The 23,519-nt window shown below is 41.1% G+C and overlaps 1 protein-coding gene and 1 long non-coding RNA gene across 2 annotated transcripts; both read right to left on the minus strand.

Moving 5' to 3' along the window:
• Positions 1-2,075: 2,075 nt before the first annotated feature.
• On the minus strand, positions 2,076-18,883 carry LOC135089279 (uncharacterized). The gene is made up of 6 exons (XM_063984762.1): positions 18,749-18,883; positions 10,331-10,563; positions 9,659-9,779; positions 8,338-8,423; positions 4,389-4,616; positions 2,076-3,973 (listed from the first exon to the last, which is right to left on the minus strand). Exons 2-6 carry the CDS (start codon positions 10,385-10,387, stop codon positions 3,749-3,751), a joined length of 717 nt encoding a protein of 238 aa, XP_063840832.1. The 5' UTR covers positions 10,388-10,563; positions 18,749-18,883; the 3' UTR covers positions 2,076-3,748.
• Positions 18,884-22,478: 3,595 nt separating this feature from the next.
• On the minus strand, positions 22,479-23,519 carry LOC135088931 (uncharacterized). Its single transcript, XR_010261177.1, has 2 exons — positions 22,958-23,519; positions 22,479-22,669 (listed from the first exon to the last, which is right to left on the minus strand). It is a non-coding gene; the product is annotated as an uncharacterized LOC135088931 (long non-coding RNA).

The raw sequence follows: 23,519 nt of genomic DNA on the forward strand, positions 1-23,519 counted from the left end.
GAAGAAAACTATATATTAGGCCTCTCGTTATCACTCCTCTTTTTCCTTTTTCCTCATATCCATCCATCCTACGTTCCTTCTCTTTCTCTTCTTTTCCTCTCTCTTTCTTTCTCCCTCTCCTTATATCTTTCTATCCTTCTCTTTCTTTCCTCTCTTTCCCTCTCTCTACCCCTATGTAGATGACAAGGAGGGGATGGCAACAGGCGCTCTAATTTTGTATCGTTCAAGGACTTTCCCACGCTTAGGTTCAAGGTCATTGCATAATAAGGATGGTGTGAGAAACGATGAACGAGGACAGCACAATAAATGAAGCCCAATGAGTAATGAAGCAAATAATATGAGGAAAAGGGGCTGAAAGAGAAGAAGAAGAAGAAGAAGAAGAAGAAGAAGAAGAAGAAGAAGAAGAAGAAGAAGAAGAAAATAGCAACCAAGAAGGAAAAAAAAAACATTGCCAAACAACAACACTAGCAAAAAAACGTAATCACTATTAGCAGACATGACAGGGAGTACGTGTGAGGACTGAGCACGGCTATGAAAGATTTATAATGTTCGTTCACTAAAAATAGCAATAAAAGAACACTACTGGCAGCAACTTTGACACGAAATCAATGATAGGTAAATGTCATAATGTTTCGCCTTAGCAGTTGAATAGCTTCTTCAACTGTAACAATTATAGCATCGAGTTAAGAAATCACTCGTCACCTCACGGGCCTCCAACTCAATTAACACTCCATACATTTCTCAAACTTCACATGATCACTATAGCATGAAGTAGTGCAGACAAGAATTTAACCATAGATGAGGGAACTTGGTGACTTTTTAAACTACTTGATTATGAAAAGCATCCTCAATTTGACGCATTCTTTTAGCGGCAACCGGAATAAGATTACTCTTAAGCATTACTGAAGGGTCTGGGATCAAGCTTGAAAAATTTAGGTTCAAGAAAGAGATAGGAATTAATCGGTTCTTAAATAGAGTGGTAGATGACTAGAATGGACTCAGTAATCAGGTTGTTAGTGCTGAGTCATTAAGGAGACTTAAAAAATTAGACAAATTTATGGATGGGGATGACAAGTGGACACAGGTAGCTAGTACACTTAACACAGGGACTGCCACGTGTAGGCCTGGTGGATTCTTGCAGCTTCCCATATTTTCTTATGTTCAAATGTCTAATACTTATAAGTTAACCTAGAAACTTAACACGAGAAAATGAGCTTAAACCGTGACTGACGCACTTCACAACCTTCTTAAACGTAGTAAGAGAGAAAAAAAAACATTAAATAAAAAGTATATATATATAAAAAAAAACACTACCACTTTAAACACCTGCAAAAAAATACATAAAAAACATTAAAAAGAAAACACTTACGTCGCACTAAGAATGTCTATCAAGTTCTCATAGATCAAGGTTTGGCTTCAATACTTGTCTCCGAGCGAATGTAAAAGGAAAAACACCAAAATAAATGAACACTAACACCAAACCAGCGAAATCTTAAGGAGAGGCTTGTGTCTATTACGCAGTTCATGTCACACACACACACACACACACACACACACACACACACACACTCTCTCTCTCTCTCTTTGAAGGGTGACGCAAGACAGGATTAAGGGTGAAGGGAGGGCGGGCAGGGGTGAAGGGAGGGACACAGGGAGGGCAGATCCTTCAGTTCCCTTCAATAGCGATTGGAAAAGACGCAGAAAGGGAGAGGAAGTAAGAGCAGCAGCGGGCGGGAGAGGTGAAGGGAGAGGAGAGGCGCGGATAAAAGAGGGTGGAAGGGAACATTGTGGAATTTAAATGAAGCAGATGGTAAAAATTTCATGCCTAATTTAAGACTCCTAAGAGCCTACTCGAATTGAGGAGGAGGAGGAGGAGGAGGGAAGGATGGAGTAGTGGTGGTAGTAATGGTGCTGACAGTGGTTAAAGATACATGCGGTGGTGGTAATACACACACACACACACACACACACACTAACGAGCAATTTGATATATAAACAAGTACATTTCTCTCTCTCTCTCTCTCTCTCTCTCTCTCTCTCTCTCTCTCTCTCTCTCTGTTATAAAAATTCGTTCAGTGCATTAAATATTTATTAATCAAACCAGCACAAATAATATGTACACAAAGTGATGGGTGAAGGCAGTGAGTCGTATGAGTGATGAGTGATGAGTGATAAGGGTGATGATGATGAGACATGACGATGATTGAAATATATGAGCAGAAATGCACAGGACTGGACTCTGCATGGCATCAGTCAATCCTGTTTAACATTACAAAAATAAAAAAAATAAATAAATAAAATAAAAAATAAAAAGTAGACATTATGACAAAACACCATCAATATGACGAGGAAGAAATGTATTTAGAGGATTGGAACCTGTTTAGCGTCAGTCAATCCTGTTTAACGTTATAGAAACGAAAATGTAATTAGATATAATAAACATCGATAAAAAAAAAATACAAAATACAAAACACAAAAGGTCCTGCCGTAATAGTATTTGAACATGTATGGTGTCAGTCAATCCTGTTTAACATTACAAACACCGGAATCCTAACACAGCAGGAGGATCAGATCTCATTCTGATCCTTTGGTTCGAGACAATTACAATGAGCGAAATAATAACTATGTATTACGCAATCATCAAATTACTTAACTCACATGCATTTTGACCTAATAATTACTAAAGTTCAAGGGAGAAGGTGATAACGTAATGTCACCGTTAACTCAATAAGTCGTGATCATTCGTAAGTCGTAAATTGGTCGAGTCAAATAATTCTACTACGAGAAAATAGTTTGTTTACCTTTTGTCTTCTAGCTCGCTCGCCGCCGCCTCTCCTCCCTCTTCTCCTTTACCTCTCATTTATCACTATTTACAACACTCTGGCCGCACTTTCCACCGTCCTGCGTCACTGTCACATCTCTGAGCGCCACAGCACACAGTCAGGGGTCTTGAAAGCACTTAATTAATTTAGATATAAACGTTTTCTCACCAGGACACGCTCACCCACCCTTCGACACCTGCAGGTGAGGCCACGCTGACCCCTGGTGACCAAGGGAGGAGTTACACTCGCCCCTATACTGTAAAATCACTAATTATGTCTCGCTCACCGCCTTTCTTTGTAGTTATATAATAAAAGTAAATTTTATTTATCTTTTTAAAACGTTTTTCGAAACTTCAGTTGGTCAGGAATTAGTATTGCACTCTGGTATCGCTGGAATTATACCAGAGCAATACAACAAAGGATTAAAGACTTTTAAAACATAATCCTTGTCTTGGTTTCGACCCAGGCTTCCCTCTCGTCCTGCACCAAGCTGTCCCTGCTCCAAGATCTCTCAGAATGGTCTATTACTGTCCTATTATACATTCCACAGTGGCAGTGACTCGCTGAAACACCCTATACGATGAGAATATAAAAGTAAGAATCCTTCTAAGAAAATAACATGCCATTCCTCTCATTACATGAAAGAAAACGTGGCTACAGAACATTACCAAGCGGGTGGTAAAGCCTAGCCTCTCCCGAACACCATTCCTCACAACTAGCTTTTCCTTTTAAGACTAGAGAGAACTAACCTGCCATTCTGAGATACCTGGTGACGAACAATGACAAACTCCGTAAGTCGAAACCAGTAAAGTAATTATCTCATAACATCATATAAGAGAAAATGCAGAAAACTTTCCCTCAACAAAATCACCGCGTAGCCTCAAGAGAACGCCAGTCTTGTTTTCACTCCTTTCCTTCTTCAGTGTCTAGACGCCCGTGGAGTGCTTGAATGTGTCAGCACGGGAGATTTCAGTGAGGCTCTGCTTGGAGGAACGTGCAGGGAGGGTTTTCTCGCTGTTGGTAAGGGCGTCGTTGAGGTATTGGGTCTCCTCATCGTCGTACTGGCCGAGGGGCGGGGCGGTGGCTTCACTGGAGTCCCACTTGCGGCGGTGGCGAAGGTTGCGTCTGCTGGCGGTCCTCTCCTCGCATACCTGAAGAAGTAATGAGGGAATATTGTAATGTGTGAAGCCTGTTGAAGTTCCTCAAATACAAAGAACATGAAGATATTGTAACGTGTGAATTATGAACTTTTCTAAATACAAAAACATGAAGATCCAATGAGAGAATCCTAATCGTAAAGTTCCCCAAATGATAAAATAAAGACAAATCGTTGCATCTCTATAAATCAATTAACGGAGTAGTAACAACGCAATGTGTGCCACTCGTATAATACCTGCCACCTTCATCAAGGCACCACTTCATCCTCTTGACTCCCAGGTGACCTAAATAATTAAGGTGAGGCAACGCACAGTTACCCCTGAAGCCTCTGGAGAGTGATGCTCTCTCTCTCTCTCTCTCTCTCTCTCTCTCTCTCTCTCTCTCTCTCTCTCTCTCTCTCTGACGCACCTTGTAAGTAAAGACAGCGCCGATCATGCAGAACATGACCAGAATACTGATCTGCACCAGCAGCAATCCCTTGGCCACGTAGATGAAGATGATCTCGTCCTCGGGCTGGTCGCTGTTGATGTGGTCGTAGCGGCCCCGGCGGATGAGCCACGAGGCGAGGTAGTACACGTTGATGCCGATCACAGCAAAGCCCTTTAGCAGCCACACCCAAGTGATGGAGGGCTTGTGCTGCAAAGGAAAAGGAAGTTATAACATGCTTCAAGTTTCTATTTACTTTTATTCTTATTCAACACCTTAGTAGTCCAAGAATTAATCTTACTATTATTTTTTTCTCTCATTAGTAAGTTCTCAAACTCTGCCTGACTGTTTTCAACCCTTCATTACTATTATGTCCACCTTACTAGTGCAAAAATAAATGTGCACTTTTGTTTTAATCTCTCATTGGTAAATCTTAGAATTCTCTACTTGATTATGTTTCTCAACCCTTCATCACTGTTCTGTCCACCTTACTAATGCAAGAGTTAACCAGCTCCTTTACTCATTCACTGGTAAACACATGAACTCTGACTAATTCTGTATATCTATCTTCCATCACTGTTCTGTCCACCTCGCTACTGATACAAGAGTAAACCAGCACCCTCACTCTGGTACACTCTGGAACCCTCTACCTTCCTATGACTTGAACACTGTATAGAGAGAATCAAAGCATTTCCGGGACTAGATTGGCTAACCTGATAGCCCTTTTCAATTCAACTTTTTTTTTTTTTTAAGTAGCAACGAAACAAGTTTTTTTATTACATTTATCTCTTGAAGCCCTTGGTCAACTTCCCTCTCATGTAGGAAGAAAAAAAAGGAGGGGAAAAAAATATAATGCAGTTTGTGTGGATACATGACAGGTAAACGAGGTGAAGAAGAGGGAGAAAAGGAGTAAAAGGAAGACTGGAGCACAGGAGAAGGAAGAAGAGGAGGAGTATAGAAAGAGGAGAAAGAAGATGATAGAAGGATATGAGAAGGAAGAAAGAGCAACAAGAAGAAGACATGGGATAGGATAACAGAATAAAAGATAGAATAACATCAAACAGAATATAGTATGATAAAAAGGGAAGAAAGAAACACTAATTTAAATGTAGCAGATGGAAATAGAAAATCATACAAAAGAGCATGGTACGATGGAACAGAATAGGATAAGATAGGATAGAATTAGACTAAAGGTGATGGAGGAAGAGGAAGGGGAGGAGAAAAACATGGAAGTTCTAAGATGGCTCTAAATTAAGACAGGCGTGAGTGAGGGAGCGAAAAGGATATCACTAAGTCTACTCTCTCTCTCTCTCTCTCTCTCTCTCTCTCTCTCTCTCTCTCTCTCTCTCTCTCTCTCTCTCTCTCTCTCTCTCTCTCTCCGACTGATGAAGATTTATGACAAATTAACAATAAAAGAAGAGAAAAGAGAGAACCAGAAGTAACAAGAGAAAAAAAAAAGGAAGAAGAGAAAGAAGATAACAGGAGTAAAAAGGAAGGGAATAAGAGAAGTAGGACGAATAGGAAATGAAAGACGGGGATAAAAAACAGGAAATAGAGGACAAGAAGGAACAGAACGAAAAGAAGTAAGAAAAATGTGAGAAGGAAGAGAAAGAAGAGCGGGAGAAGGAACAGGATGAGTAGCAGGATGGTGAGGAAAAGGAAGAGGAGGAGGAGGAGAAGGAGGAGGAGGAGGACTGGTTTGTAGAAGTACTAAAAGGAGGAGGATGTGGTGGTGGTGGTGGTGGTGGTGGTTGTGTGAAAGGAGCTCAGAATAGTTTAGTTTATGTGGGTTTATGTTGCAGGAGGGGGAGAAGGGAGGAGGAAGAGGAAGAAGAAGACAGAGAAAATAAGAGAAACAAAACAAAAATATATCACAGTCCACTTTGATGATAATAATACTGGAGAAGGGCAGTGAACCGGAGGAGGAGGAGGAGGAGGAGGAGGAGGGAAAGAAAGAAAATCCACTAGCGAAAACGAAAACATGATAAAATGAACAACAAGGAAAAAGAAAACAGTAAAAGGAAGAAAGACACAAAAAAGAAACACAAATGCAAAAGAAAGTAAGGATACAGAGAGAGGAAGGGAGAAGAAGGAAGAAGAAAAAGGAAATTCATCAACGGAAACGAAAACATGATATAATGAACAGCCAGGGGAAAAAAAAAAATAAGGAAAAGGAATAGAGAAAGACATGAAAAAATAGAAATGTAGAAGAAAAACAGGAAAAAGGAGACAGAAAAAGATACAAACAAAACTAAAAAAGAAAAAAGGATTGAAAGAGAAACAGAGAAGGAAGAAAGAGAAACAAATAAATAAAAAAAAAGTACAAATAGAGTACAAATAGAACACAAAGAAAGAAAGAATAAAAAGACTGTCGGGACCCTTGGCTAATCAGTTTTCATTCAGCCAATCTTTATAGAGAGATTTGCACGCCGTCTGTCTTTCCTTGTCCCTCCCTCTCCCTTCTCTTCTCTCTCCTCTTTTCTCTCCACTGCTCCACCTCTTCCTGTCCCTCCATTTCCTTTTTACCTCCCCCTTTTAATCCTTCACCGCCTTACCTCCATAACCTCTTCACGTCTTCTCCCTCCTCCTCCTCCTCCTCCTCCTTCTCAACAGTCCCTTCCACCTCTCATCTCTTTTTTCATCTCTCACCTTAATCCCACTTCACCTCCATTCCTCCTCCTCCTCCTCCTCCCCTTATTTGCAAGAGAGAGAGAGAGAGAGAGAGAGAGAGAGAGGGAGAGAGAGAGAGAGAGAGAGAGAGAGAGGGGGGGGGGAAGAGGAGGGGGAGAAACTGTTATCCTGTCCATACAAACATTTCAAGCTCGTTTTCTTTTCCTGTTGGATTACATGTTATTCCCGTTTTCTGTTGAGATACGTAAGTTAAACTCAAATAAAGAAAGATTAAGATTAAGTTTATCAATTCATTAATTTTCGAGTTTCCTTAAATTTACAATAATTTTTAACTGTTATTTCACTTCCATTTTTTCTTCCCATTCTTTTTATTCTATACTATTTATTTTATTTATGCTCTTTTTCATTTTCTTTTCTAGTGTGACTTTTTTATGGCAAACTTTTAAATCTTCACTCACGTTTGTTTATTTACATTTTTTTTTCATTTCTTTCGTTTGTGTTTGTTTATTTTACACTCAGATATACTCAGGCCACTAACCACAACAGCTCCCTCGAGGGTGGGTGTAATGAGGAGGAGGAGGAGGTGAGGGAGGAGGAGGAGGAGGAGGAGCAGGAGGAGGAGGAGGAGGGGAAGAAGGAGGTGAGGCGAGGAGGTGGTCTGATGTTGGTATATAAAGGGCGTATTCAGAACTAGTTTTTATCTCTCTCTCTCTCTCTCTCTCTCTCTCTCTCTCTCTCTCTCTCTCTCTCTCTCTCTCTCTAGCAACACAAATGTCATATAACTCAGTAGAGAGAGAGAGAGAGAGAGAGAGAGAGAGAGAGAGAGAGAAAGTGGGACAGCCATAACTCACGCACACTCATAAAAGAATGGAAGAGGAGAACTGTACCTGTAATTTCTGCCCAAACTCATCTAATTTTACATAACTCTCTCATCCCCCACCTCTCTCTCTCTCTCTCTCTCTCTCTCTCTCTCTCTCTCTCTGGACCATAAACTGAAACACCTCTGGCTGCACCTTCAGTACTTCTAAAAGGCTCTAGTTGAAGTTATAAGGGTTTTTAGGGGTGTTTTTATGGTTCCAGTGACAGATTAACAACATTTCTACATTGCCAACTGGAGAAGCATTCTTGAGAACCCGGCTAATCATCTCCGTGGCCTTGGAAAACAGTCGTGGTGAGGCAGCGGAGCGTATCTGAATACAAGTCTCTCTTTCTCTTGAACGTGTAGCGTATGACAGCTTTGCAAGGGTTGTATAGGTATATATGTTGTTTGTTCATCTTTTGTGTTCCTTCGTGTACTCACCTTCACCAGCGCCATGATGTAAATGATGTTGAAGAGGACGCCCGCTATGCCCTCACCTATGCCAATGTACACGCGCGTCTCGAACACTGTGGGAGGAGAAGGAAAAATTGAGCTTGTTAGTGTACACATAACTTTTTTCCTCGTTTTCCTTGCTTTTGTTTTCATTTTTTTGTTATTGTTGTTGTCACTATCACTATTACTGCTACCACTCTCACAACTTACTACTACTACTACTACTACTACTACAACTACTACTACTTTCACTAAGGCCATTGCTATTCTTATTGTTATTACGTATTTTTATTGTATAATATAAAATGCATTTGTCATCTATTAAATATACGAGTCTCTCTCTCTCTCTCTCTCTCTCTCTCTCTAAGTCAGGATGTAACAGACAAGTTTCCTATTACGATGCAAGAACAAGATGCAAGAATATTCTCCAAGTGACTGTAATTCATCCAGCAAGAAGCATTCATTCCCACGTCTAGCACCACCACCACCACCACCTCCTCCACCACCACCACCACCACCACCACAAGCCCAGTAATCGTCTTCCACAAATACAAAACACAAACAAAGCTTCCCACAGTCCACCACCGTTAAGACAAAGAAGAAAAAGTGAGTAATAAGGGCAATTTTCGTGACACAAGATCGTCTGCCTTCTCTCGTCACTATCTCGTCCACCTCATCAATGCAAGAGTTAACCAGTATCTTCATTCTTTTATCCCTTCCATTGGTAAGCTCATGATTTCGTTTTTTTTTTTTTTCTCTCTCTCTCTCTCTCTGCCATCACTATTCTGTCCACCTTATTATTGCAAGGGTCAACCAGTATTTTTTCTTTCTTTCATTGATAAACTCGTAAACTCTTTGCTTAATTCTATGTTCACCCCTTCCATCACTATTCTGTCCACCTCACTAGTGCAAGGGTTAACTGGTAGCTTCACTCCTTCACCCGTTTCATTGGTAAAATCTAGAACTCTGCTTATTTATGTTTTTCTCCAATTTCATATGACTATTTTAAAAGAATATCAAGACACCTATGAAACTAAGACAGCCAAACTAGTTATACCCTTTTATACTCAATAGTTATGGGAGGAGCAGTAATTTAGCGATCTATTCTTAATTTTAACCTTTACCCAGCTTCCTTTACACTCGAAGAATCGTAATGACAAACCCACTTCAAGAAAAAACAGAAAAAATAACCTTTAATTTCCATCCAAACAAACCCGATGAAGATGAAAAGCAGTAATAACAGGTACACTTCTAGCAATATAGCAGAGTAGCCCCTAATTTCTACCGCAACAGTTCCGTTTTCTCTTACATTGTTCGTAGACGTAGATCTTGTTATGGCAGAGCGTGACATCCATATCGAGGGGACACAGGTAGAAGGTGTCCATCACTAACTGGTAGCAATAGAAAGCCGAGGTGATGAGGCCATGTATCTGTGGGGAAGAGAATCAAGGTGAGGCAGGAGACGTACTGAGCGGGAGAAAGTGTTATTGGGAGGTAAGGAGGGAGGGGAGGTGAAGGATGGAGGGGTGGAAAGGTGATGGAGGAAGAAATAGAGAGTGGAGAGAAGGAAGTGAGGTGATGCAGGTATAAAGGAGAGGCGTGGAAGAAAAAACTGAATGAAGAAGGGAAGGACGTGATAAGAAATGACGTGGGGAGTGAAAGAAACAGACGCCGACACACGGACAGACAAATAAAGACATTGTCATTACAAAGACAATGAATAAAGGAAGGAAATAATACATGGAAAAAAATAATAAATAACAAAACAATAGCTATATAAGAAAAAATACTAACAAAAAAAAGTAAAAAAAAGAAAACTATACGACATCTTTCTTTATCACTACGTCTCTCACTTAACAGAATGAACAGATAAGTAAGACCCACTATTCATTCTTCCTTTGTGTTCCTATTGTTAGCAAGCAAGACAAAAGGGACCAGTAACACAGCAATACAGAACACCACAGCACAACACAACACTCACAATATCCAACACGGCAAGCAGTATCCCGGAGATCACAACCCCGTGTATAGTGCACATCTTGAAGGAGGAAAATTATCAGCTACCTCTGCCAATATTCTTCTGCCTCTTCCCCGTTTTCTTTCAGCTAATTTGCGTCGTGTTTATAATTATTTCCTTCTCTCGCTCTTCTTTTCCTTGTTCTCTTTGTCTTGTTGTTCCTCGTTCTATCTCTTCGCCCTCCGGATGTAGCCAGCCTGCAAGGGAAGATAGGAGGTTAACGAACGAAGGAAGAACGAAAGAGTGAATGAATGGTTCACTGGAGACAGAAGAAGGAAGAGGAGGGAAATTATTATCATCATGACGTGGTTTTCCTTCTTTATTCTTTTTGTTTCGTTTTCGATTTTTGCCTAAGTTACTCGTTTCCGAGAGAGAGAGAGAGAGAGAGAGAGAGAGAGAGAGAGAGAGAGAGAGAGAGAGAGAGAGAGAGTGCTTCTACACGCACACTCTTTACAGATCACTAATGCAGAAAAAAGACACAAAGAAATACGAAACAAATATAAAAAGATATAACAATACATAAAAAAAATTTAAAAAAAAATACAAAACAAGAGGAAAAAACAATGAAATAACAAAACATTCCTTAAATTCAAAACCAAAGCATAAACATCGCAAAAAAAAAAAAGTAAAAAAGAAAAAGAAAAAGGAAAAGGAAAGAGGGGAAAAAAAATTGTGGTATTACTGTTGCCGAATTTCAAGGACAAGTGTTGCCAGATCAGAAGGGAAACTTTAAATCTGGCGTCTCCACATCCCGTCATGATGAACGCCTCGCTACCCACCACCGCCACCACCACCACTATCACCACCACCACCATCCTAAACCTGATGGTGGTGGTGGTGGTAGTGGTGCTGGTGGTTAAGGCAGCCTGATCCCTGGAAATGTGTGTGTGTGTGTGTGTGTGTGTGTGTGTGTGTGTGTGTGTGTGTGTGTGTGTCTGGTATATAAGTTTTAATTTACATTGGTGTGTTTAGTTGTTATTTTGACCTCTGTCTGTCTGTCTGTCTGTCTGCCTGCCTGTCTATTTGTTTGTTTGTCTGTCTGTTATCTGTCTGTCTCCCTGTTATCTGTCTGCTTGTACGTCCATCTCTCTCTCTCTCTCTCTCTCTCTCTCTCTCTCTCTCTCTCTCTCTCTCTCTCTCTCTCTCTCCCCGATGCCTTCAAAGTCCTCACAGTCATTACCATAATCTTGAAGCACATCCGTCACCACCACCACCACCACCACCATCACCACCACCACCACCACCATCACCACCACTACCCGCAAAGCACTTCCCTTGTCATCACCACTCGCAAAACCACCACTACCACCACCACCACCACCACCACACTAATTAAGCACCACACACCTGTCACCACTACATCACTCAGCACACCTTAATTACCAGCAACATATCAGCAGGTGACATAATCTCTCCTTTTAAATATTCTATACCCTTCCTTATTTCCCTTATATAAAACATCTTTATTCCAATACTTTTTCTCATTAGAAGGTTCAAATTTACCATATATCAAGTTACGTACAGTCCCTCTCACCATACATTGACAACTGAGTGGAGAACAGAACCGTTTTCTTTCATATATGCCAAAGGAGGATGCAACACACACAAAGAAAGAACATGATTGGTCAAGATTCAAAAGCTCGTGGGATCCCAGCGCGCCTATTGGTTAAGAAGGACTGATGGGGGTAAGCCAATCCCGGCAGATCGTATTTCTGTTGCCTCGTTGATTGATGTATTCATGCATGGTAAGGGAGGGTTGGGGGGAGGAATATAACTGTCTGGGAAAGAAATTTGGTTATATAAGAAGTTTTGTTACCAAGTGGAACGAATGAAAAAAAAAAAATCAGTGCAAAATAGAAAAAAAAGTATTCTCTAAAAATTTCTGAACTGCATTAGACAAAAAAAAAAGAAAAATACAGAAGAAGAAGAAGAAAACGAAGAAGAAGAAGAAGAAGAAGAAGAAGAAGAAGAAGAAGAAGAAGAAGAAGAAGAAGAAGAAGTGGATGTTGAAATAGGGTTCATGTTTAAAGATATGAGAGAGAGAGAGAGAGAGAGAGAGAGAGAGAGAGAGAGAGAGAGAGAGAGAGAGAGAGAGAGAGAGAGAGAGAGAGAGAGAGAGAGAGAGAGAGAGAGAATAAGGAAAAAAAATACAATACAGGAAAATACTGAGGGATGTTGGTATAATAGCGGAAGAAGATGGAGGAAACAGAGGGAGGAAGGAGCAGGGGAGGGAGGGGAGAAAAGAAGGAAGGAAAAGGAAGAAGGAGGAAGGCGAGTGAGGGTGAAGGTAAGTCTTCCCACAAAGAACTATTACGAAAGGAAGAAAAGGAAGTGGTTGGTGCCGCCATTGTTGTTGTTGTTGTTGTTGTTGTTGTTGTTGTTGTTGTTGGTGGTGATGGTGGTGGTGGGGGAAGGGTGGTAGTGGTAGTGGTCGTAACTGGTAATGGGAGAAGTAAGTAGTAGTAGTAGTAGTAGTGGTAGTAGTAGTAGTAGTAGTAGTAGTAGTAGTAGTAATAATAATGATAGTAGTAATAGTAGTAGAAGTTGCTGTTGCTGTTGCTGTTGTTGTTGTTGTTGTTGCTGCTGCTGTTATTGTTATTATTGTAGTTGTTTTTGCTGTAGTAGTAGTAGTAGTAGTAGTAGTAGTAGTAGTAGAAATTGTAGTAGTAGTGGTGGTGATAATCGAAATAAAAACAATGATAGTAATGATAGTGATGGTGGTGATGATGGTGGTGGTGGTGACGGTGGTGGTGGTGGTGGTGGTGGTGGCGGCAGCAGTAATACTACCACGCCATTTGCATTCAAGTCAATGGCGGGGAAGTCAAGGCTATTTCCCATTATAATCATTCCAGTATTATGATTATTACATTATATAAAAAGACTAAATGAGCACAAAGGGCGTGGCTGTAGAGAATTCTTCCGTGTCTGTGTCTGTCTGTAACGCTTCACCCCTCTCCCTCTTTCTCTCTCTCTCTGTCTCTCTGTGTGTGTGTGTGTGTGTGTGTGTGTGTGTGTGTGTGTGCCTATGAGCTGTTTGTTTGCTATGCGAGTCACATGTATAAAAAATGTATCAGAATTTCCTGTTTCCTTTATGTGTGTGTGTGTGTGTGTGTGTGTGTGTGTGTGTGTGTGTGTGTGTGTGTGTGTGTGTGTGAATGTGTGTGTCCAACTCTATCCGTCTGTCTTAAATCCACACATTATTTCTCTTTATAATCATCAACACAATAATAATTCACATTCCAGGCAAATTCAACCATTATCCAATCCAGCCAATCAGACACGCCCTTTATTACCCTGCCAGCCAATGACACCGTTACCCGACCTTACACCAGCCAATGACATTTTTCCTCCTCAGCGGTGCACCAATGGCGAAGAGGAGAAAGAAGGAAAGAGAGAATCAACACCCGACATGAATTTCACCCTTATCTTTTAGTATACTTGTACATTCAAGGCCAAAAGTCGTATAACCTTCACTTACTATCTCTGTTTTATCTCTTCCTTCAATCTTACTACCTCTATTTTATCTCTTCCCGCAATCTTCCTCTTAACTGTGATCATTCCTTTACATTTCGGGCCTTCTGGAAGTTGTCTACATGGCCACTCAGAATAAAAAAAAGAACAGGTGTTTTTTTTTTTTTTCTTTTGTCCTGTTCAAGCTACTGCGGTATCTAAGAGACTGTAATGTTGGAATATGTGTCTTAAAAGTGGTACGCGGTTATAGGAAAGATTGTGCACGAGTTTTGCTTGATTTTGTTACATTCTGCAAGACTGTCAGGACATCAGAGGACTTGAGATTGCAGGAATAGAGAAAACAGGTAACTAAACTGACCAAACACACACACATAAACACTTCCTACCCATACAATCTATACATCCACACATCCATACACGCCCTAACATACACCTACATGCTCATACACACTCCCAGACACCCACACGCACGTCCCAACACGCCCACACACGCCCGCTCCCCACGCAAGGCCGACCACCCACCCACAGTAGCCCGCATGTTGAAATTCTAACCTCCTCCAGTGAAGTTCATAGTAATCTTCAGGATACGAGTTGAAAAGAGTTGAACCCGCAGCGAGGGAGGAGAGAAGGGGAGATAAAGATGAGGAGTGAGAGATGGAGATAAGGACAGGGAGATGAGGTAAGCAAAGGGGGTGTTGGAGGAAAGGAGAGATGGTGACGGAAAGAATGAAGTGGTGATGTGAGATAAGGAAGAACAAGGAATGGAAGGAGGAGTAAGTGATAGATGAAGATAGAAAGCAAGAAAAAGGAATGAGAAGATAACAAACAAGGAGTAAAGATAAAATATGAAAAAAAAGATAAATAAATAAATAAAGGAGAGAAGTAAAAGTTATAAATGCAAAAAGGAAAAAGTGAGAAATTAAAACAGCAAATAAAAGATAGATGAATAAAAGAGAGAAACCAATAAGAAAATTAGACAAAAGACGAAAATAAACGTAAATAAAGAATAACAGAAGATGGAGTATTATAATATTTCTGAATTGGAAAGGAGGAGGAGGAGGAGGAGGAGGAGGAGGAGGAGGAGGAGGTGCGGGAATGAGGTAAGCAGACAAAAAGAGAGAAATGGAGAGAGGGAGGAAGAGAAAACGGTGAATTGGCAGAGAGGGTGTGATGCGGGATGGAGGGATGAGAGAGAAAGAGAGAGAGAGAGAGAGAAAGAGAGAGAGAGAAAGATTACATAACACATGTTAACAATAGAACTACTTTACGCTGTCACCTCGTATGTCACTTACAACCACAGCAACGACCCTCCAACTACGACTCAAGAATCTTCACGACAGGGACAAAGGAAAGGAGGGAGGGAGGGAGAGAAAGAAAAGAAAGAGATGCAATCACCAACAGACCCCCTAACGTGCCTAAAGTGAACCCAATGATGAAGACTCGACTCCATGAATGAACCACCGAATCTGTGAATGAACCGCAAGATGAAGTTTGACTCTTGAAATGTTTTGGGATTGTATTGTGTGTAAGTGTACTGTGCGTTTGGTTCTTCGCTTCGTTGGTTAGGTTAGGTTACGTTACGTTAGGATTAGTTAGGTTTTTCTTTTTGTTAGCTGTTGTTGTTTATGTATTGTTGTTGTTACTAGTAGTTGTAGTAGTAGTAGTAGTAGTAGTAGTAGTCTGACAAGTTAGATTTTTTGTTAGTTGTTGTTATTGTTGTTGTTGTTACTAGTGGTAGTAGTAGTAGTACCGATATCTACCTATTAAGTAAGTCAGATGTAATTAAGTAACTAAATTCTTACTCTTGCTACTTACAACTACTTTCCTGCTCCTTCAAGATTCACAACCCCAGTACAAACTCTCCCCCTCACAGAGCCAGTATAGCAAGTTTTGGAGGTGACAAAGAGGTGACGGAGAAAAAAGAAAAAAAATAGGTAAAAGCGAGAAATTCACGAGCTCGAGAAAACAAAGTGCGCCTCGAGAGGGAGAAACAAACTTGATGGAGTGTTTTACATAGAGACACGAGCTGAAGAAGGCTTGAGCTACCGCACTTAAAAGATAGATAAATAGATAGATAGATAGATAGATAGATAGAAAGAAAGGCAGATAGTTAGACAGATAGATAGATAGATAGATAGATAGATAGACATATAGATAGATAAAGAGCTAAAATATGTACAAAAAACAAATAGTAAATGAATCAAAGAATTTTATGTGTAAGTCGCTTCCAAATCTTACTCTTCTCTCTCTCTCTCTCTCTCTCTCTCTCTCTCTCTCTCTCTCTCTCTCTCTCTCTCATAATAAAACAGACACAGACACGGAAACAAACACAATACTGAAAACTATATGAATATTTACAAGTATATTCACGAACAGGATTTGAAAGTTACGGAACATAAAGAAACACAAAGGCAGGCAAAGAAAGAACAAACAGCAGCAGAAATGTTGAGTCTATTGACCCTTGGGAGACTGTGACAAGCTGTATTATATTAGTTTACACTGCAGTTCGTGATGTTGAATAGTAAAGGCGGAGGACTGTTGGAGGAAGACTAGAGCAAGAAACTGATTAACTATGTGGCTGACTGACTAACTGACTAAATGAGTGAATGACTGACTGACTGACTGATTGAGCGATTGACTGATTGAGTGAATGACCGATTGACTGACTGAGTGACTGACCAAGTGACTGAATGATCGACTGACTGACTGGCTGACTGACTGACTGACTGACTGACTGACTTGCTGGCTGACTGACTGGCTGGCGGACTGACTGGCTGACTGACTGACTGACTGACTGGCTGACTGACTGACTGACTGGCTGGCTAACTGACTGACTGGCTGACTGACTGGATGGCTGACTGACTGACTGACTGACTGACTGACTGACTGACTGACTGACTGATTGGCTGGCTAACTGACTGAATGACTGACTGACTGACTGGCTGACTGACTAACTGATTGATTGGCTGGCTGACTGACTGACTGATTGGCTAGCTGACTGACTGACTGGCTGACTGACTGACTGGTTGACTGTTGACTGACTGAAGGCGCCCACACAACAAAGCCATGTAATACCTAACACAGAAATAATAAATTAACTAGAATACTAAAATAAATAAATAAAATACACAAATTAAACCAGACAATTACAGTTAACAATAAAAAAGAAAAATAGTATCAGACCCACAGCTTACTGAGGAGGCAAGCCAACAGCGAAGACAGAACGCCAAAGGAACATAAAGAAAGAACAAACAGCAGCGGATACGTTGACCTTTGTGGCGCTGTTTACGACAACTTGCACTATAAAAAGTAGTGGTTTGTACACTGTCTTACATGATGTTCATTTTCTTTCTTTCTTTTGCCTCTAACAAACTTGCATTCACTCCTCCGTCCTTCAAAAAAAACGAATAAACAAAAATAAATAAAATAAACAACTAGACAAACAAACACACAACACACACGTGACACTATAACAACCACCTGCATCTTAACCCTTTCAGCACAACGACATTATCAGTTCCCCTTCACTCCTGACACCACTACAAAACTGCATTGACTTTTCAGATGATGAGGGCGTTGAAAAGTACACCTAGCCACTCACCAACTAACATCATATCTTCGTCATTTCCTTTCCTGATAAATAACAGGTGATTTTATGAAGCAATACCATTATATAGTTCTTTTAACAATATTTAGACAGATAACCTCACTCCCTGTCTCTCTCCCTTGTGTCCTCCCTGAAAAGCCACGCCCTGCAGTTTAAAAGCCACCGGTTTAAGGGAAGCTAAGAGGAGGGGAATCAGGTATCACTTCGAGGGGATCCAAGGGGACCGGTGAAACAAGGGGAGGTGCGCAGAGAGGCGTGGTGTAGGAGTCATGGGAAGGAGAAGGCGCGGGTTTCTCTTTCAGGTTTTTGATGCGTGTAAAAACTTCATTCTCTCGTCATTTCTGTGGGAGATAAAAGTGTCTCTCTCTCTCTCTCTCTCTCTCTCTCTCTCTCTCTCTCTCTCTCTCTCTCTCTCTCTCTCTCTCTCTCTCTCAAGTAATCAAGATTTTCACGACACCGGCACTGTAATCTTACGCTCTGACACACACACACACACACACACACACACACACACACACACACACACACACACACACACACGTCACATCGGCACTTCACCTGTATCCGCTTCACTGTTTTCACCATCACATATCCTCTACAGTAAGAGAGAGAGAGAGAGAGAGAGAGAGAGAGAGAGAGAGAGAGAGAGAGAGAGAGAGAGAGAGAGAGAGAGAGAGGAGTCAAGAAATCCAAAGCTGATAATACACAGTGGTCTCTCATTTCATTTTCTTTCAACCATTTTCTATCACGTTGCACCGATCACTGAAACAAACTAACGCAACACGGATGAAGCACAAGAACAGGCGAGGCACTGCTCTGAGGCACTGTCCTGAGGCACCGGCACTCACGCCACGCTGCAGGGGGCACTGAAGCACTGACGAAGGGACGAGGCAGGAGGGACAAGGATGAACAAGGATGATGTTGACGATGAGGAAGCAGTAGGATAAGGAAGATGTTGAGAAATGAAGTAGAAGTAAAGAGGAGGAGGAGGAGGAGGTGGAAGGTAAGTAAGAACAGTGTGAAGGAAGGAAGGAAGGAAGAAACAGGAAGATGAGGAGGAAGACAAGTAGTAATAAAATGAAAAGTTAGTGAGAAAGAGCAAAAACAAGAACAAGAGCAAGAAAAAACAAGAAAAAAGAAGAAAAGTCGATACAGATTAAAGAAAAAAAAGTAAAAAAAAATTGATTGATTAACTAATTAAGCAACACGCCACAGCAAAGGTTACAAATCACGTCACTAAACACCACAAGCAACACAACCAGTAACACAAGAAGCAGTAGACACGGCTGGTGGAGTTCACTTACGCCAGGTAGTTGCCGGGAGGTGGGGCAGATCCGCCGCGTGTGGAGACAGAAACTGAACTGTGGAGGGGTGGAGCCAAGCTGGTCCTTTTTACGCAGCGCTGACGAGGCCGGTCTGGGTGGTGGGTGAGTCAGTGCCCCCCGGCTTGGAGAATGCCTTGGCGGGGTTGCGGGGATGAACGGAGGAGTTGGGAAGGGGAGGAGTTACGCGGAATCGAGAGGAGCGTTGTGGGGAATCAGCAGGTAAGGAGTGGAAGGATGAAAGGAAAGGATGGATGAGAAAGAGGGGTGGATGGAAGGAGCAGTGACAGGGAGGAAGGGATGGAAGAAGATATTTAATGAAGGAATAATAGTAGAATGAAGGGGATGGAGAATGGGGGGATGAATTGGGGAGGGGGGTATCTGGAAAGGGAAAGGCTGAGAGATGAATGGGACAGGGGGAGGAAAGAGGGAGAAGATAGACTGTGAGAAGTTACTGGGAGAGGAAGGATGGAGAAAAAGAGGCAAGAGGGAGAAGCGAAAAAGACCTGGAAGATGCATGGAAGAGTAGCTGGAAGATAGGGAAGGGGAGAAAGGAGAGGGAATAGGATGGGAAATACTAAAAGGAGTAGGGAGAAGAAGGATGGATGAAAATGAGGAATAAGAGAGTGAAAAGTAACAGGGAGAGAAGGGGAGAGAAAAGATAACGGGAAGTAGAGGAAGAGTAGAAGGAGAAGAGAGGGGGAGAAGGACGCTGCAGGATGGAAGTGAGTGGCGGGGAGATAAGACGTAAAGTACAAGCTCCTCCCACTTTCCTCCCCCTTCCACCGCCCACAAGGATACCCACAAGGAGTCCTGCACTGGGGTTCCTACGCTGGGAGTCCTACACACGGTCCTTCTTTGAAATAGGTCAGGAGAATACGCCGCGATCTTAGTCCTTTGTAGAGGATTAAAAAAAGTATTGCTCCCCATTTAAGGTCTTGTTGATTGAAAAGGTCATTTGTGTTCTTTATAAGATATAAGTTTGTGTTTGGTTTCATTAGAGAGTGTCATGTATAGACTTATGTTCCTCTCTCTCTCTCTCTCTCTCTCTCTCTCTCTCTCTCTCTCTCTCTCTCTCTCTCTCTCTCTCTCTCTCTCTCTCTCTCTCTCTCTCTCTCTCTCCGGTTTGTAGGTTATGTGTGTTTTTCTGCATTCAATTATAACTTAGTTTATATACAGTGACAGACAGATTGCTTATTGAATGATGTTGTTTTATGCAGAGAGAAAGAGAGAGGGAGAGAGAGAGAGAGAGAGAGAGAGAGAGAGAGAGAGAGAGAGAGAGAGAGAGAGAGAGAGAGAAAGAGAGACGAGAAAAGGATGGAGAAACAAGTAAGAAAACCAGTAAATGATAAATAGCAGGAAATAAGAAGAGAGAGAAAAAAACAATAAATAAAAACAGAAGATCGGAAATGAGAAAGAGGAGAGAGAGAAGTAAGAGGAGAGAGACATTATAAGACGCTGAGAGGAGGAGGGAGGGACAGAGGCGATAAAAGAGGAGATAAAGATAATAAACACTATGATGCAGAGGATATTGAGATTAACACCAAAACTCTTCATTCGTCCCTTGATGAATAAAACACGTGAAAGATTAATGATAGATACGAAAAAATGTGAAAAAGGTGAAATAATGCAGGAAAGGAACATTTATCCTTGAAAAAATCGACCTTGGAAAAGAGAGAGAGAGAGAGAGAGAGAGAGAGAGAGAGAGAGAGAGAGAGAGAGAGAGAGAGAGAGAGAGAGAGAGAGAGAGAGAGAGAGAGAGAGAAACTTTATTACTTGGGTTTTCGTTCTTTCTATTCTTGGTGGTAGTTTATGGTGGTGGTGGTGGTGGTAGTGGTGATGACAGGCTGTTTCTAGGTGAGAGCCTTAATGGTGGTGGTGGTGGTGGTGGAGGTGGTGGAGAAAGTTAAGTGTGTTCTGCTGGAGGCGCAGGAGGAGGCACACCTGAAGGGATGAATACCTGAGGATACCTACCTGTGTGTGATTGCCTCAGGGTGAATAGGTGAAGGTGAGAAGCTACGTCATGGACTAATTAGAGTAATGCACCCTTTCCCTCTCTCTCTCTCTCTCTCTCTCTCTCTCTCTCTCTCTCTCTCTCTCTCTCTCTCTCTCTCTCTCTGGGTAGAATTTTTTAGGTAATAATTTGATTTCTCTTTTTTCCCCAGGAGAAATTAAGTAACTATTGCATGAAGGCTTTATTTATTTAGGGCATTGTATCGTAAATATGCTTATATGAATCACTGTAAAGACACGTGTATGATAGGTAAGTATGAGTATGATTTAACTTTTTTTTATTCGTCTGTCTTGGATTCATTAACTCAATTTTGTTTGTCTTCAGTTTTTATTCTGCTCCACTCGTGTACCGGCGCCACGTGACCCCGTTTTTGTGGCGCCTTGAGATCAGTCAGTCAGCCAGTCAGTCAGTCAGTCAGTCAGTCAAGCAATCAGTCTCTTCTACTCAATAAGTAATCAATTTCTACTCATATCCTTGTAATTCAGTGTCACGTTTAACATATTAATTTCTCAGTTTGCGTTCATGTTATAGTCTATATTTTTTATTATTATTATTATTTTTTTTTTTTTTGTATTTATAAGTATCATGTTTATTACCTGTATTATTTGTGTTAATTGACGCTGACTATGATTTATGTAAAGGCCGTTTTTGTATCCTAATCATCATGTATTTTTGCTATGTCTTCATTTATAAGCTTTAGTCAATAAATATTCATCCACTTATCCATCCATCTGTCTGTTCATCTATCTTCCTTACCGCCTACTTATCTATTTATCTATCTATCTGTCCATTTGTCTATCTATCTATCTAGTTATCTATCCATTATCTATCTATCTATCTATCTAGCTATCTATCTATATATGTATCTATCCGCAATATACGAGTATCAATATAAATATGCCGTGTATCAGTTTTGTGATAATACTCCTTCTAAAACTATTATTACTTTCTGTTTTACTATTACTTTATATCGGACAGTGAAGCTTATCACAAACAGCCACGTGAGGTACGACCTATCCGCTATGATTTGCTCCTCCTTTGTATTCGTGTGTGGTTGCGGTGCGTAAGCGTGTACGTGGAAATGCCGATCAGGTGTATGACGCCCAGGTGAGTCACTCTCCCTCACGCTGCCGCTGCAAAACACGAACTGGCAACGCGACGAGAGGAGTCTGAGAGATGCCAACTAGACACTAAGAAGCAATCCGATCACAACACTGTAAAAGTTAATATTTAGAATACTTAGCACTTCCTGAGCACTTCAAAAGGAGACACACGAGAGGTAGAAGATGTGCAATGATGTGCTTGGTGTTTCTTCATGATTTCCTCTGTGTTTTCGTGTTGGAATGAGGCAGTTTTGTTATGCTAGACGTCAAGGACACACCTCTCTCTCTCCCTCTCTCTCTCTCTCTCATGTGTTCGCTTCCTCCCAGCGCCTCACTCAGCATGTCTGTTCGGTTCATGTGTTGCTCTGTCACTGCACACGTTCAGGACATTATTAGTAAGTTAACTGGCTCTCTTTGTGCAGGTAATGTTGCATGTTACCTGTAAGTCAACTCTACAGGTGATATGCGTGAATACGAGTGAATTCTAAACTGTAGCTAACTTTAAGGACTTAACTATGCTATTCTATTTCACTACAATACAATACAATACATCAACTACAGTATTAGAGAGACAATAGTTAAATTATAAAGAAAAAAAGAGAAAGAACAACATAACCTACTTCTCCTATCGAAATGCACGGAAACACTTGTATACGAAGAGTTATTTTTCGTCCCACCTGACTTCCGTGGGGCTTTCCAGTAAATCCTGAAGGTGTCGCCTCGCATTTCCTCAAGGGGCAGACGAACATGGAAGCGAGCAGTAGGAAACCTGGTACTGGGACTCACCTGGAACACGGAAATGAATTGAGTCTGGGTATTATGAAAGCAATGTTTTCTTGGAAGGGCGTGTGAGGCAGGGACGGGTTTGGGAGGATGTGATGTGGCGGCAAGGTGTAATCTCCCGGGTACTTCTCCCCCACTCTCCCACTCCCTCCCTCTCCTCCCCAATGAGTCACCGCTGTGTAGGTACAATGAAAGGGCATGTCACTGTTTTGCAGGGTGGTGAGTCAGGGTATGTGAGTTGTGATCCACGACAGGTGAGGTAAGGTGGAGACTGAGTTCTAATTGGCTTACCTGGGGAATGGATGAGCTTTTCTCTCCTTTCTTTTTCTTTTTAAACAAGTATTAGTTCTTTTTTTTATTTGTTTATTAGTAGTGTTGTTTTTCTTTTCCTTTCTACTTCTTGCTTTGTTATTTTTTCCCTCTTCATCTTTTCCTGTTTCGTATTTCTTCATTGGTATTTAGTGTTCATACTTTCCTTAAAGCTATTTGTTCTTTTTTTATAATTTCTTTTTAAACACGCATTTTTTTTTTTGTTCATTATCTTCGTATAGTATCTTCACCCTTTATATTTATATTAATTTCTCTTCATCACATCATCACTTTTTTATATCTTAAACACAAACACTTTTCCTTAAAAATATTTACTTTTCATTTATAATTTCTTTCTTCTTTTAAATGCGTATGTCTGTACCTCATGATCTCTTCCGTGTGTTTGACTAATACTCTTTTAATTATACTTGTCTTTGTTGGTTTTATTCTGGCGGCTTGTGTACGAAACGAGGATAAAATGTTTGAGTCTATTATAAAATGTCTTTTTATTGCGTTGCTGGTGAGTTATTTCCGATCCTCTTCC

This window comes from Scylla paramamosain, chromosome 32, assembly GCF_035594125.1.
Source record: "Scylla paramamosain isolate STU-SP2022 chromosome 32, ASM3559412v1, whole genome shotgun sequence".
NCBI classification, from domain to species: Eukaryota; Metazoa; Arthropoda; class Malacostraca; order Decapoda; family Portunidae; genus Scylla; species Scylla paramamosain.

Excerpts from the sequence above, each read along its gene's own strand:
- LOC135089279 (XM_063984762.1), bottom strand. The coding sequence starts at position 10,387 with ATGTGCACTATACACGGGGTTGTGATCTCCGGGATACTGCTTGCCGTG. Across the intron at positions 9,780-10,330 it reads TGCTTGCCGTGTTGGATATT|ATACATGGCCTCATCACCTC; the intron begins GTGAGTGTTGTG and ends TCTTCCCCACAG. Across the intron at positions 8,424-9,658 it reads GATCTACGTCTACGAACAAT|TGTTCGAGACGCGCGTGTAC; the intron begins GTAAGAGAAAAC and ends CTCCTCCCACAG.